The 14,180-nt window shown below is 41.7% G+C and overlaps 1 protein-coding gene across 1 annotated transcript in view; it reads left to right on the top strand.

Annotated features, from left to right (window-relative positions):
- CACNB4 (calcium voltage-gated channel auxiliary subunit beta 4) overlaps nucleotides 1–3,465 on the top strand; it is a 23,160-nt gene extending 19,695 nt beyond the window's left edge. Inside the window, exon 8 of the mRNA XM_035898935.1 lies at nucleotides 3,205–3,465. Within this exon, the coding sequence (XP_035754828.1) occupies nucleotides 3,205–3,465 (261 nt within the window). The remainder of the gene's footprint in view (nucleotides 1–3,204) is intronic.
- Nucleotides 3,466–14,180: the final 10,715 nt, after the last annotated feature.

Raw genomic sequence — 14,180 nt, 5'->3', positions numbered from 1 at the left:
CAGCAGGAGTTCTGTATGTGTGCGACTTTCTAGGAGCGTACACTCTCTAATGTCTGTCAGAAGTAGAGTTGAGCAAGTTACATTTAATGAATAATTCACCTGACAAATTTAACCTCTGTTCTGCTTGTAGAGTATCTGGAAGCAGGTGACAATTGTGAAGGGAATGATGCGTTGTTGAGTGTTTTCAATTAACATAAAGCTGTTTTTTCTGTGAGTGAACTGCACTTCACCGAAGGTGCATGATCCTCGATACTCACATTTCTAACGCTGTGCTTGATTTTATTAGGACCACTAAGTCACTGTTTCCTGACTGGCTGAATGCACAAGCACTGTTCTCTTCCTAATAACATGCACATGTAAAGTGTTGTTTCCATTTTCACTTGCCTTAAGATTTCAGTTTTCCATCCTTTCATGACAATAAAATACCATCTGCAGAACGTTCACCTCTTCAGTTTCATTTTGAAAACTGGGTGTATCCACAGAATTTTTTTCAGGCATTTATTTCTCTCTGATCAATGGACACCAGCAGTAACTGTGAAATGTTGCTCCATTTACTTAGGGAAAACTCACACTGAAGATGAAAATCACCCCTGTGCAGTGGGCTGGCTGAAGGTATGCATCACTTAATCCCCACTTCACCCTAATTGTGAAGGCTTAGGTGGGACTTGAATGGTGCTAGTTCTCTGCAGAGGGGTAAATTTCTCCCGGAGCGAAGGATGCCCGGCTAGAGATGGCAGGATTTGGCTGTCAGTGCCACTCAAGCATCCAGGCCCATTTAAAGATTTCTGGTGGTTTACGTGGTTGTCTCGCAGTAAAGGCTTCCATCACCTGAAGCACTTACCCACCTAGAGGTTTTACTCCAATTCAAGCCTTCGGAAGGATTTGCATCAGTTTTAACTGTAATGATGGGGTATGGTAATGATAAAGCACTCAGGTGAATCCTAGGAATTAAGCTAGCTTAGGAGCTTATGGTATATTAAGAATTTATACTTCTTATGACCTCGTGGCTCCTTCTTGCCCAATACCTTGGGGAACTGAATGCCAAAAGCCCAGAGCCTCCTGTAACAGTCACAGCTGAGAAGGACACAGATTTGCTGGGACAATCCGTACGTACGTCACCTAATCAGGACTTGGGAGTATCCCATTTTTACTTGATCGTGGCATGGACTTTAGTTTACTGGGAATTGAAACTTCTGATTTAACTTCAGTCTTCGGGCTTCACAAAGGCCGTCAGGACAAAGTTAAATGGCACAGACACAGAAGAGTCAGAGGCAAAGAGAGGGTACACATGACAGTGTACCACCGGGGGGCACCTGCCACAGCCGGTGGGCGTTTGGTCCGCGGGCATGACCTTGCCTAAAAGGGGAAGATGTCGGTGTTGAGCTCTGTGTGTTTGCAGTCCTCAACAAGAAAAGTAAATTTTGTCACTGCTAACTCCCAGGGGTCAGGCGTTTGCCTTTGTGGCTAATCCCTGGTTAGCGCTAAACCTACACAGTTCAGTCTAATTTCAGCGAATGGACTTAAATCCTGTAGTTCAAGTTTTGGGGATGTCTGTTTCTTAGGCTGCAGGGGATTTGCAATTTAAGTCCATTAGTGCAGAAAACGCAATGCAGTTTATCATTCCATGTGTGCTGCAAGATCAAAAGTTACTTGGGGCGTAAGACCAGCGTGTAACCACACTGGTTTTGTGCCACGCTTATGCCTCTCGGGAGGTTGAACAGCGGGGTCGGAACAACCGCGCAATCGCGGCAGGGAAGCAGGAAGGTTTCTAGAAAGGAGCCGGTTGCAGCCAGAGAGGTAAATTGCTACAGGGAAGATAGAGGGGGTGAGCACAGAAAGTTGAAGTTTCAATCGATTAGGTGATTGTGTATCAAAATCACATGGCTAGGTCAAATAAATATGAGAAATATCATTTGTGAAGAAAAGACGTGGACTTTGACATGTAATCACCACTAAAACATGATGCTATAAGGAAAACTTGGGGATAACGTGGTAGAAGTTGCTAGCCAGTAGCTGAGTGTGTGAATTTGCAGCAGGGCACCGTTTCCGTGCCAGCTCATTTCTGTGGGATCTCTCGGTGGGTAACCTTGGTAGCATCGATCCACAGGAAGAGATGCGACATCCTATCTGCTGTGCTGTAAACGTATACCCTGCTGCACAGCTACTTCCCCAGGCAGACAAGCCTTTTGTTATAAATTATGCAGCTAAACAGTTGCCATCCAGAGAGGGCGTAGCCACGGGGGGGGGGGGGGGAAGGTTTTGCAGCACAGAGAGCATCAGCCAGAATTTCAGAACCGAGAGGAGCAGACGATGAACCCGAGGCCACAGGAGCGCAACCATTGCGGCAGCGTTCTCTTGGCAATTGCAGGATCAGAAGGATGGCATCGGGGCTGTAATCTAGAGAAAGGAAATTATTGACCGAGTTTGTTCCGGGAGTATGGATGGCTATACTCTTGAGAGGCTTAGTGGGTGAGGACAGCAAACAAAATATTTTTTTTTGGCTATTTCTTCATTGTGCCAGTTTACTGGCGAAAAATACAAACTAGTTTTGTTCATGCGACAAAGGCAGCACATTATCGTTATGGGAACGTGAGGATAGCAAAGGCTAAAACTTAGAATTAATAAATTGTCTTAGAAAAGGATTTTTGTCAACATATCTAAAATATTTCTTATGTTTTAGTTGAAAGAATTTGTGAATATCTAATAATTTTAGCCACCCCTTAGCTGCCGGGTTAGCAGTCCATCGTTTGTTTGGTCATGTGAAGGCTTTTAAATTGGGCTCAGAGCTGCACCTTTTAAACAAAAAAACCCAAAAAAACCCCATCTTCAGATGTTTTCTAAACCCACATAAATCAATGCTCAAAATTTTCTAAGCAGAATAGAAGCATGAATGTTATGTTCATGATCAGAGAAAAGTGATAAATGCTGAATACATCAGCTCACTTTTCATGCTAAACGGCCTGTAATATTTAACAAGGTGACTTCCATGAGGCACATGTTGTAATACCGCGTTTGGTCTGCTTTCAGCTCTAGGAACCAGACTATTCTTGTAGCCCATTCCTGTAGCATACAGACTTTAATATAAAATGAGTAACACAAAAGTGGATGGATTCTGAAAGACCTCAGAACTAAGTCTCAGAACAAGCTAAAAAATGTGAAATACTCTTTGTCTGTATTAATGCTTGGATTCTTTGGCACTCGTAGAGCCAGCGTATGAGGCACAGCAGCCATTCTACAGAGAACTCTCCAATTGAACGACGAAGTCTAATGACCTCAGATGAAAATTATCACAATGAAAGGGCACGGAAGAGCAGGAACCGCTTGTCTTCCAGTTCCCAACACAGCCGAGATCATTATCCTCTAGTGGAAGAAGAATACTCTGACTCATACCAGGACACTTACAAACCCCATAGGAACCGAGGATCCCCTGGAGGATATAGCCATGATTCACGACATAGGCTTTGAGTTCAAGAACCTGGGGAAAAAATTAGTATTCATCAGTTGATAACTTGCCATAACATAGCTAATTAAAAAAAAGAAAAAATCATCTTAATTTGGCAGATGTAGCGCGGTTATACTGAAGTTGCACTCTGCTGTCATTTGATGTTAAGTAGGGGGCAAAAAAAAGTTACCATGCCCTTACGTTAATGCCCGATCACATAGGTTGGTTTTTGGATTTTCTTTTTTTAGTAGAGCATTTGCATTTATAGCCATAGTTTTTCTTGTCGTTAGATATTAGACACATCCGTTTGTAATTTAGGGTACTTATCAAGACACTTATAAAATAATTTCCTGTGCTGGAAATTCCAAATGACCAGTTCCAGTTGGAACCAATTTATAAACCAATTCCTGTTGGAATTTGGGTGAATTGACTGGAAAGTCGACTTGAGCATGTTGCAATCAATTGAAAAAAAAACCTAGAAATGAAAAATCTGAAAATTACAAAGCACTAGAAGCCAGAAAGTCAGCTACAGTTATTTGTTTGCTGGAAGCTCAATTTACATTTAAAGTTAGAATAAAAGGATTTATTCTAATTTCCAGAATGGCTTTTTCAGAAAAACCAAATGTAAGTTATTGGGAGTGCCAAATATCTCAAAACTATTGCAGCAGTGACAAAATACTTTCCAGTTTGAAATTATTTTTAGACCTGGCATGAATGTTGCAGCAAAATGATTTCTTTAGTTTAGCCAGTACTGACATTTTTGTTGTGGTCAGCAGTGATGAACTACGACGGGATAAGGGGAAACAGAAACAGGAAAATGAACGAACTTAAGAACAGTTGGTATGGTTAGAGCTTGAGAATAGTCTTTTTCTTTTTTCCTCTCGTTTACCTGAATACGGCTAGTAGTCCCAAAACGGAACATTAGTGTATAGATACGTAATATTTTTTTCTCCCATTTTTTTAGTATTTTGCCTTTTTAAATGGAAAACAATACACTCTTCTTACCCAGTATGTAGAGTACCTACATTCCAGTACATCTCAGTACCTACCTATACGTTCCATCTTTCCAAATCCACCTTTGAATGTCTGAAAATTGCAGCATCGCACAAGAACTCTCCAGAAGATCAGTTTAGGTTTCAGTAATGAAATCTGAGGGAAGAGGGCAGGGTTAAATACTCTCAAATGACGAACATTTAAAATAACATATTGGTCAGAATTAGTTTGCAATAAAAATGGGAGCATCACAAAAACATCTGCTCACAGTAAAGTCGTAGAGCTGACATTTTTGATTCAAAGAACTATGATAAATCTTTGGAGATATTGCTGCCTTACTTCCTAAAAATCACTCCTGTTCACCTACTGAGTCTTCAGTTTCTTTAAATTGATAAATTGATGTGATTGGACCTTATGTCTTACATGATCAGTGAAGCCTTAGATCCAGTGTGATTGAAAAATTGACCATAATCGACTGTTTTGTACGACCCACTAATGTCTTTAAGCAGAGACTCCTGAAACTCCCCACTGCATGTGTTTTCTAAAATTGACAGAACTATGCTGAACATGCGTGTTTCTGATGCAGGTTCATGTCAAAACTATTTTTTCAAAAATAAGGATCATTAACTTTTATATTTGCTTATTTTCTTCCCAGAGCCTGCTAAAAGTAGGCTTTAAAAGCATGTAGCACTAAATGAATTTCCTGAATATTACGGTTTCTTCTATTTTCTGGACCAGTTAGCAAAGATCACTGGTATTTTCCACCACCGTTGAGTCTGGTTATCTTCTTGATGTCAACAATGAGAAAAGTAATTCATCTCCTATCTGGTACAGCCGAAAATGAGGTACATCTCTAGCAGCATTAAAAGATTGTGGATGCATGATTGATTTTTTGAACAACTTCACTGCCTAAAAGGCGGCCTTCAGCACCACTAGATGATTCGAACGGGCCAGTTACCAAGACAAAACACGGAAATTTCTGCATCCATTGGAGTAACAGAGTTAGGAATGGACATGACAGACCTGCTCCTGTTTGATTTTCTCAGGCTGAATGCCTGCAGATTCCAAAAGAGCATTTAAGGCTGAGAAAGCACAGCAAGATCTGGTCTGGGAACGGTAGCTTCAGCTGCCTTCTCTAATATTTTCTGCTATAGCACAGTGGAGCATTCTCCAGTAATTTTTACAGATCTTTGTTACGTGTACAGCACACATACCTGCATGAGAAAGAAGGCATTAGGCAAAACATTTTTTCTATAAGCTTTAATAAGTTTCTTGTTTGTGTGCATTAAAGTATTAATTGCAAAGGATGCACTGAGATGTATAAACCTAGATTAGACAGCTGTTTTATCTTTATTCTGTAGTAGCATTAGGGATCAGATCATTTAACTGCTTGAAGATATTTGCATTTTAATGGCAGGTAGCTGCGAAGCACCTACATATATTTTCTAGTAAACAAGGTTACTGCTTTATCATTTCCTAGACAAAAATGTCATTTATTTCTAGAGCCTTTTGGAGCCTTGTTTTTAAGTCTTCCACGTCATGCTAGTAAAGGGAAAGATCTACACAACATATATGCACAAACTCCATCACCCGCAGCATCTGAAGTGCCAAAACTACTTCCTTTGTTCTAATAAAAGACAAGCTTGTGAGGGAAGTCATGTATTGCCTTGAATGAACACACTGAGTTCCCTTATTATGTGGGTTTAAGTTTACTTCACTCTTGTATGTAATTAGTTTACCTTCTCCTCTCCCACTGCCCATTCCATTTTAATATAAGAAATCAGTTGTAAGTGATCCAGCAGGTCTCCTTGCCTGCTGGGCTTTTTTATTCTTTGAAGATAGATATATCTTTAAGTACAAATATACCGAACATGCTACTGTGTTATTTATTTATTCTAGATACAAGCTGTGGGAACTCTTTTATTTTTAAAAGTAAATTATTTTTAGGAAACACGGTAATCAGTAAAAGCTGCAGTGTTGATCAGGCCATGTTAACTCATAGTGTCTGCATTAGACCTTCAGCAATGCTAGCCAGCTGTATTGTGATTTATTACGCAATGGCGCTATATACAGTTTTGAAGTTCATGTATTCCCAAATGAATATGAGTAAGACTAATTTTCCAGTCCTCATACCAGTTATTATTATTATTAAAATATTATTAAAGATTGGAGTTCTGTTCCTAAGCTCTGGCTTATACAGAGGATTTTTAGAATTGTTTATAAAACCTTGTTGTTGTTGTTGTTACCCGAGTTTTTCATTAGGACACTTTTGGATTAATGACAATTGAGCCCATAAAGGTGATAACAACAACCTTCGTATCTAAAGACAATATATGTCAGTGCATTCATACGTCTGTGAATGAATTAACAAAGTATTTTATCAAAGCCACTTTGAAGACAATTAATTGTTAAACTTTTAATTTAAAATACTTTGGCAAGTTGTATTTAACAGACATACAGGTTCTTTTACTGGTTCCATAGGTGAGCGTTGATCCCATGTGTCCTAGTTTAACCCCAGGCTATCCCAGCCGAAGCCAGGATACCGTGGGATGTGCAACTCGCAACTGATTATGTTTGCTGAGTATATTAATGAAATTATGTTTAAAGGAATGCAACCAAAGCTGCTCTCTATCAAATTTTATTTTATAAACAGTGGGCCAAATTAGATGATCATTTCCTAAACAGGTCGGTCTGGCAAAAATCAGTTCCTCTCCTTGAGAATTGGTTGTGCAATATGGCCCGACACCTAGATCCTGAAGAATCAGCTTGCCATGGAAATCAGGTGGCAGCCCGATGTTGTACTTGATGAGCAAGAGGAGTTTCTGAAGCAAGCGCTCTTTCTCTCTTGCTCATCACCCTACTTCTCAGCTCCTGGGCACTCAGCCTGCTCCTGGTGCTGCATCTTTCTGACTTAACTCTGATGGGCCCAGGTAAATGAAGTGTGCTTGGGTCTGGAGGTGGCTCTGTGGCTCGGCAGGCACAGTTGCCAGTGATCGTGCTCGCAGTCTTAGCCCGGGGTTCGCTGCACATAGAAAAACGTTTTCCTGTGTTTTCTCCAGGTTTGAAAGCTGCTCCTGAAGTTGATATTTGGGGGGTTAATCTTTTGTGCTCCTTGCTTTTAAAATAATGCTTAATACATGTTTAAGAGAGTGAAAATTACATAACGGAGGAGAGGTAGCTGTAGGAACAACAAGATGGCGGTAGGTCCTCTGGATGTGCGTAGGCCCGTAACTTCCAGCTCAGCTTGACTGCCAATTTCTGAATTCAGTTTGGTCTCAATAGTGTAGACTTCTCTGAAATGCCCCAGAATCTCCTATCTTACTGACACTACCATTCTCAGTATTGCTAATGCTATTACTTCCTAGCATACTGATTTGGGTCAATCAGGGCTTTCATGAGTCACTTTTTTCTTTAAGAATGTATTAAATGTGTCCTCTGCTATATGTTGTTTTCCAAGTTCAGTGCTTACGAAGCCTGTCCTTGATTCTGTGGTCTTCCATTTTTTTTTAAAGCAAAAATCATTGGAGACCACGAAAGAAAAAAATCAAATGCATATTTTCTAAAGTTTAAAATTGGGTTGTATTACCCCAGTTGGTATTAATACCAGTTTGGATACAGGGGGTTCTGCTAGCGTGTGTCTTGTTGCAGTTACCCCCTCATTCCTTCCACTAGTGGTTCTACAGAGAGGAACAAGACTGCAAAATACCGTAATGTAGCTGGTTTCAACTCGGGGGGGAATTAAGTTCCCGCTATCTTTACAATGATGCCCAAAGAGAGTGTATGATTTGAAGAGTCGTCATTTGACGAACCTCTGTTAGATCGTTATTCAAGTCCAATTTATTTTACATAGAAAAGTAAAGGTACGTCTTTAAAAATAACAGGACATTTTAATAGTGTTGTAAAATGTGTGTAAGTAATTAACTTGGAGAAAGAGCTGAAAATGCTACTTAGTATTGAAATGTGTGTTAAGATCTCTTTCACTACTTGTGGAATCCATTTAATTCAAGAGAAATATTGCAACTGAATCCATCTAGAGAATTTGGGGAGAAAGGAGAAATAATTTTAAAATGTTAATGAGAAGCGTGTCATTCCTTTATTCCTTCGAAAGCGGTGAAACCGGGAGCGGCACGGGCTTGCTCTCAGTGATGTTTAGTGACCTGCCTTACCCCTCCAACGTCTGGCAGTGCGTTACCATCTGGAGAAGATCTTGCAGACACCCGCTGCCGGACACGGCGTTTATTACAGCCTTCTCCGAGAGTCAGTATTTGCAAGGTCTGACCATAAATGTCACGTACCGGTTATCATATGCCTTAGCGGTATTTCCTGAAAAGCAAAATGTAATTTAAGTTTAACGCCACAGTCCCCTTTGTTATTAATTCTACTCTGTCTAAAGCGGTAGAAAATCCATACAGTGAGAAAATATATTGTACAGTACAGAATAATATATTTTGCCAATGGTGTAAAAACAGAGCAAGGAAAAAGAAGCACATTTGTAATAGCACAAATTTACAATAATTCCACTATTGCATTTGGCATTGTATTTTTGGAAAAAAAAAAAAAAAAAAAAGGTAGATATTTTGATCCAGCGTCAAGGGATTTATTGTGGTTTTGATCAGTTTAACTTGCTGCCTGATACTCCAGCAGTTTATTTCTAAGCCTTGCGTTTTGCATACGTGATTGATTTTTCAATAACTTGTATTCCTGCCATATTAATTAATGGGAAAAAAAAAAAAACCCTTTTAAAATCAGAAAGTCCACTGCATTCATTTCTGCTAATTTCCTCCTCAAAGCTGAAATCACATGAATAATTTTGAATTTTGACCAATGTATAGATTTTGGCATATGACTGATGACTACCCCACGAATACACGAGTAGCCCAAGGTCTGGAATGAAACACTCCCAGTGAGTAAGCTCTTGGGGCTATGGAGCTACTTGCTTTCGTGTATGGGGACGGGGAGGTGGGGGAGAGAAGAATGTTACACCGAAAGAGCTGTGGATGAGTCCACCCAAAACTTCCACTGATACTGCTGAGAATTTAAAACTTAAAAGTAAGCTTAAGGAATGCGTGCTCAGGCCCGAGGTGTATTTACATTCGAAACATGCCCGATTCTCGTGTGGAGAGAAAGTGGGTGACGCTGTACAAGAACAGCATAGGAAGAAAATCAAGCAAAAATGCGAATTGTATGTATGCGTGAGAAATGGAGGGGTGAAAAAAGATGAAAACAGTCATTCGAACTGTGAACGACGGACCTTGGGCTTCTCAGATCCCAGAAAAATTGCTGTTTCTCACCCGAACTGGTTCCCAGTGACAGCTTGGTGGGCTTACCTCCAGCCTCACTGGGAGCCAGTTCAGAGTCACGCTGGTAAAGACATTACTGCCTTTACTAAAAAAAAAAAAAATAAAAATACCCACAAATTTGTGTTTTCTGCTGATTTGCCCCTTTCTGTTTTTACTTCTATAGATACTGTATGTGTAGCATTCTACAAGGCATGCTGGGTAAAATATACTATGCAAATGTGTACAGTGTTGCATGCTTTGCTCTCCCTCTGCTTTTAGTGGCTTTCAAAGAAAAAAAAGTGTTGTTATTTTTGTGATCAGAATCATTTAAAAAAGAAAATGCAGACTGCATGCTGGTAGTATCCTCATTTCTATGGATTTGTTTTATGGAATTTAGATGTACAAAAATGAACTGCATTACAATAACTTTTCTACAATAAATGAAAAAAATACAAACCGTTTAAAAGTCTTTTAAGTCTCTTTGTATTCTGCACTCAAGATTGGAAGACAGCTCAGAAGAGTCACTTGAGAAAACCGTTCGGAGCGTTGCGATATTTTTATTGTTTGCCGATAGCTTTTGGCAGCAGTTTCACGTGTTAGCATTTTTAGTAAAAATTAATGAGATTCTGAAGACGGAGATGCATCTGGTCTGTGAAATGAATGATGTTTATTTTTAAATCTATCTGCTCTTAAATAGCTGCCACTCAGAAGTACGTAAATACATAAAATATCTCACTATTCCATCAAGAATACTTTCAGCCAACTGCTCAGTTGAAGGATTCTCGTGAACGCTAACGGCCTTTGGATCTGGTTCTCGGTATGACCTCATATTAATTCAAAATTGGTTCCTAGACAGAAAAAAGTAATCAGAATGATGTGAGGTGGTAAGGATTGAATGAATACTTACAAGAAAATGAAAAGCTGTTTACAGTATCTTGAAAACAAGAAAGCACTGCAAGATGCTACCTCTAGCAGAGAGTTCCGCGCTACCTCTTCCAACGAGCGAGTAACGGGAACCAGCAGCCCAACGGGGACGCTGCGCCAGGGGCACTGTGCTGCTGGGTGCCCTGTGCTACTGCCCTTCTCTCTGGGCTCCTGCTGGCTGCTGCTGGAGGGAGAGCAGTGGCGGCCGTCAGCAGGGCTCGGGCGCGTTTCACCCATCGGGGCATTCCTCTCGCAGCTCAACCAGTTGCAGAGCGTGCTTGCTTCCTCAGCACTTCTGTCGGGAGCCTGCCTTTGGAGGACACACATTCATTTCCCAGGTAAGCTGCGTGTTACATGTGAATTAACATTGGCTCTTACATATCTAATGCTTGTGCATTTAAAGTTCTGTTTAATTGACTTGTCCAAGTGTTCAAAATCAGATACAAGCATGCGAGTTTTAATCTAAGCTGTTTAAATAAAGAGTTAAGGTTTTTCAAATAAACACCACAGAGCAAAACCACATTCTTTTGTGTGTTTTCATACAATCCTAGAAGTTAAAAGTTCACAAGCCACCTATCTTGTCTCTCTTCCCTACATGTTCAGCTTGCTTCTGTGTAGAAGTGTTTCCCCCTCCACTGGTGAAATCCTACCGTAGGGAGATGACGCACTTCTGCAGCACAGAAATGCTAAGGTGACCCACCGTCCGCCTTGCGGCTGCTTGGAACACAATGTACACAACCTCAAAGAGGCTTTTTGAATTTCCAGGAGGAAAGTGTGTAATTTTGTTCACAATAAGCCATGACGATTTGAGCGCTTCTTAGAAAGCTTCCACCAGCAGCGGGAAGCCCGACGTTAGCATTGGCATGGAAAAATGCAGCAGTACAATACAGGTTAAACCAGGCTGCCATATGAATGTCCTAAACGATGGTTTAACGACCAGAGGGGCCAGAGATGAAATCTCAGTGATAGCTTCCTACTCCAAAAATCCACCGTATATTCATTCATCCTGTAAAAATGTCACTCTGGTTTTGCAGCTGTTGGGTACAGGCAAGCCGCTGGTAGCCAGGGCTGTTCAGTGGCAGGACCCACGGACACTGGCCACAGGACCATACTAGCCAGCACAGTCTGATGTGGCTCCAACGACTGCTGGCCACAGCTTTGTAGAAGTTGCTTCAGTTAAGTCACAGGGTCTATTAGAAAAAACCTAGGGGGCGGGGAATGGGACAGAATGCAATGTGCTTCTATTTAAAAGAATCAAAATACATGGTTTTAATTGAATGTTGCTACTCTCCCACGTCGTCGTGCAGCCCAGCTAAACCTGGAACAAGCCCACGGGTTTCAGGCTCGCTCTGTGTTTCCACCTGGAGAACTGAGAATAGAAAGGAATCACCTGCATCTGAAATTAATTCTCAGCTGAGGTATGGCAGAAAGGGGGATAATTGTCAGCTAATAAATAATTAATTCCATCGCAGGCTGAGCGCTGAACTTGTGGAAAGTGTATCACATTGGAGGAGCTGCTTCATTTACCTGCCAGTCGGACGCCGTCCCAGTGACTGCAGCTCTAAGACGGGGACTGATGGCTCCTGCTGTACACCCTGGCTTCCCTTTCGCCTTCCCCCATCAGCTTCTCCAGAGCCACGGCACTTGGCTACCAGGCTTCCTTGCATGTCCTAAGAGGAGCACACAGATCTTGGTTAACTCCAGCAGTTGAACAGTATGGAAGGATATTTGGGCGTTCAATTACATATTACAAAGCATCGCTAGTTTTTCTAAAGTCAGGCTGATTGTCATGTTTGAGGTTAAAAATTAACAATGTAATTCTAAAACAGCGGACTAAAACTATGAAGGGTAAACAGAGAGACACTTTTTTTTTGACCAACTGCCTGTGGCTGTTCAGCAAACGAAGGTTTCACAGTCTAGCTGAAAGGTCTGGGCTCACTGTGGTTTTCCCTGACGTATCAGGTAGCTGGTATTGCCTCGCTATTGTTAATGCTGAAAAAAGGTGTAAAGCACGAGCACCGTGGATGTTAATACATTATATATAGTTATTTTAAACCTGGATGACTATAGAGCTGTTGCTAGTGCAGCATGATTTAGTTTTATCCTACTAAAGTTCTAACATGCTGGTTTATTATATGGATATTTTTTTTCTTCAACCGTTAAGGACCATATGTTCCCCTTTACTGCAACAGAAAGCCTGAAAGCCCGCAGACACAGAAACTCTGTCTCTGTAGTGACTACCACTGTGCTTGCTGCTTCAACTTCGGGCCAATATTGCAGCAGGGAAAACAAAAGCAAAAGCCACTGTCAGAATAAAAGTGGCCAGAAGGAAAGAAGCAAAAAACTCTGAAATAAGAGAGTATCATATGGGAAGGGGGCCAGATACCACATGGAAAGCTGAGAGCAGCATACTGGGCAGCAAGTAAGGAAGGTGGAGGTGGAACTGAGTGAGTAGTTGTGCCCGGCTGTAAAGGAGTAGGGGGAAAATGCAGCCAGTAAGCCCCTATATGGACAGGAAAAAGGGAGGCCGTGATGCAGGTGAGGGGACAATATGGAATGAGGAGCAAAGCCAGTAAGACGTACTATCCGTGACAAAGTTAGGCTGTGTAATGCCGAGTTCTGAGGAACGTGGGCATGCCCAGAGGGCTTAAGGACATTAAGGACAGAGAGGTTTCTCCATCCCAAGTCAGGCATCCCACCTCAAGAGGAGCTTCTCCATCCCAAATCAGGCATCCCACCTCAAGAGGAGCTTCTCCATCCCAGGATGGAGGCTTCTCCATCCCAAGCGGGGACAGAGCACGGCTCCACGGCTGGCTCAGCTGCCACCTGGCCAAGCTTTCAAACAAAAAGGAGCTCAAGTCAAACTGCTGTGGTGGTAAATGAAGCCTACAAACTGAGCTTCCGAGGAGGTGCACCTTGAACTTAAAAACCCCGGACTTTCCGCCAGTTTCAAGTCTTTCACAAAGTTATATTTACTTTTGCAGAGAACTGCAGGTGCGGGTTTTCCTTACCATGCCCACCAGCGGCGTTTGAAACGAAGCCGCCACCAACAGCTGCACAACCTACCTGCCGCTCCCTAGAGAATGCTTTTTTTAAAGTTACAAATCCTAGGGCTGAAAGCACCCGTTGCTTAAAATCGCGTCCACCACCAGCGTCGCTGAAAGACAAAATGATGTTGTAGGGCAGTTAGTGTAAGGCCTGGAGGCTGAGGTGTAGGGGGTGCTGGGCGTCAGCCCTGCTAGGCAGCTAACGAAAGGGAAACAGCGGGGTGTTTCTGGTAAATAATTTCAGTATTTTAGTCAGGGACAAGAAAAATGAGGGCAAACATCCCACGTTTCGTCTCTGGGGGGGTGGTGGTGTATAACCTATTTATTACCTTAAAAAAAAAAAAACCAACATGTCGAAACGCTGGGACGGGCAGGTTTAGTCAGAGAAGTTTCACTTCAGGCAGCCTGGATGCTTTATAAAATAAATGCTGAGGGGAATGGCGAAGTCTCCTCAGCCGCAGCTGAGGAAAACCTTAAAGGCGGGAAAACCTTAAA

Source organism: Egretta garzetta, unplaced genomic scaffold (assembly GCF_000687185.1).
Source record: "Egretta garzetta isolate BGI_Z169 unplaced genomic scaffold, ASM68718v1 scaffold208, whole genome shotgun sequence".
Classification (NCBI taxonomy): Eukaryota; Metazoa; Chordata; class Aves; order Pelecaniformes; family Ardeidae; genus Egretta; species Egretta garzetta.
The sequence above is the reverse complement of the archived record's forward strand: the minus strand, read 5'-3'. Positions and strand labels throughout refer to the sequence as shown.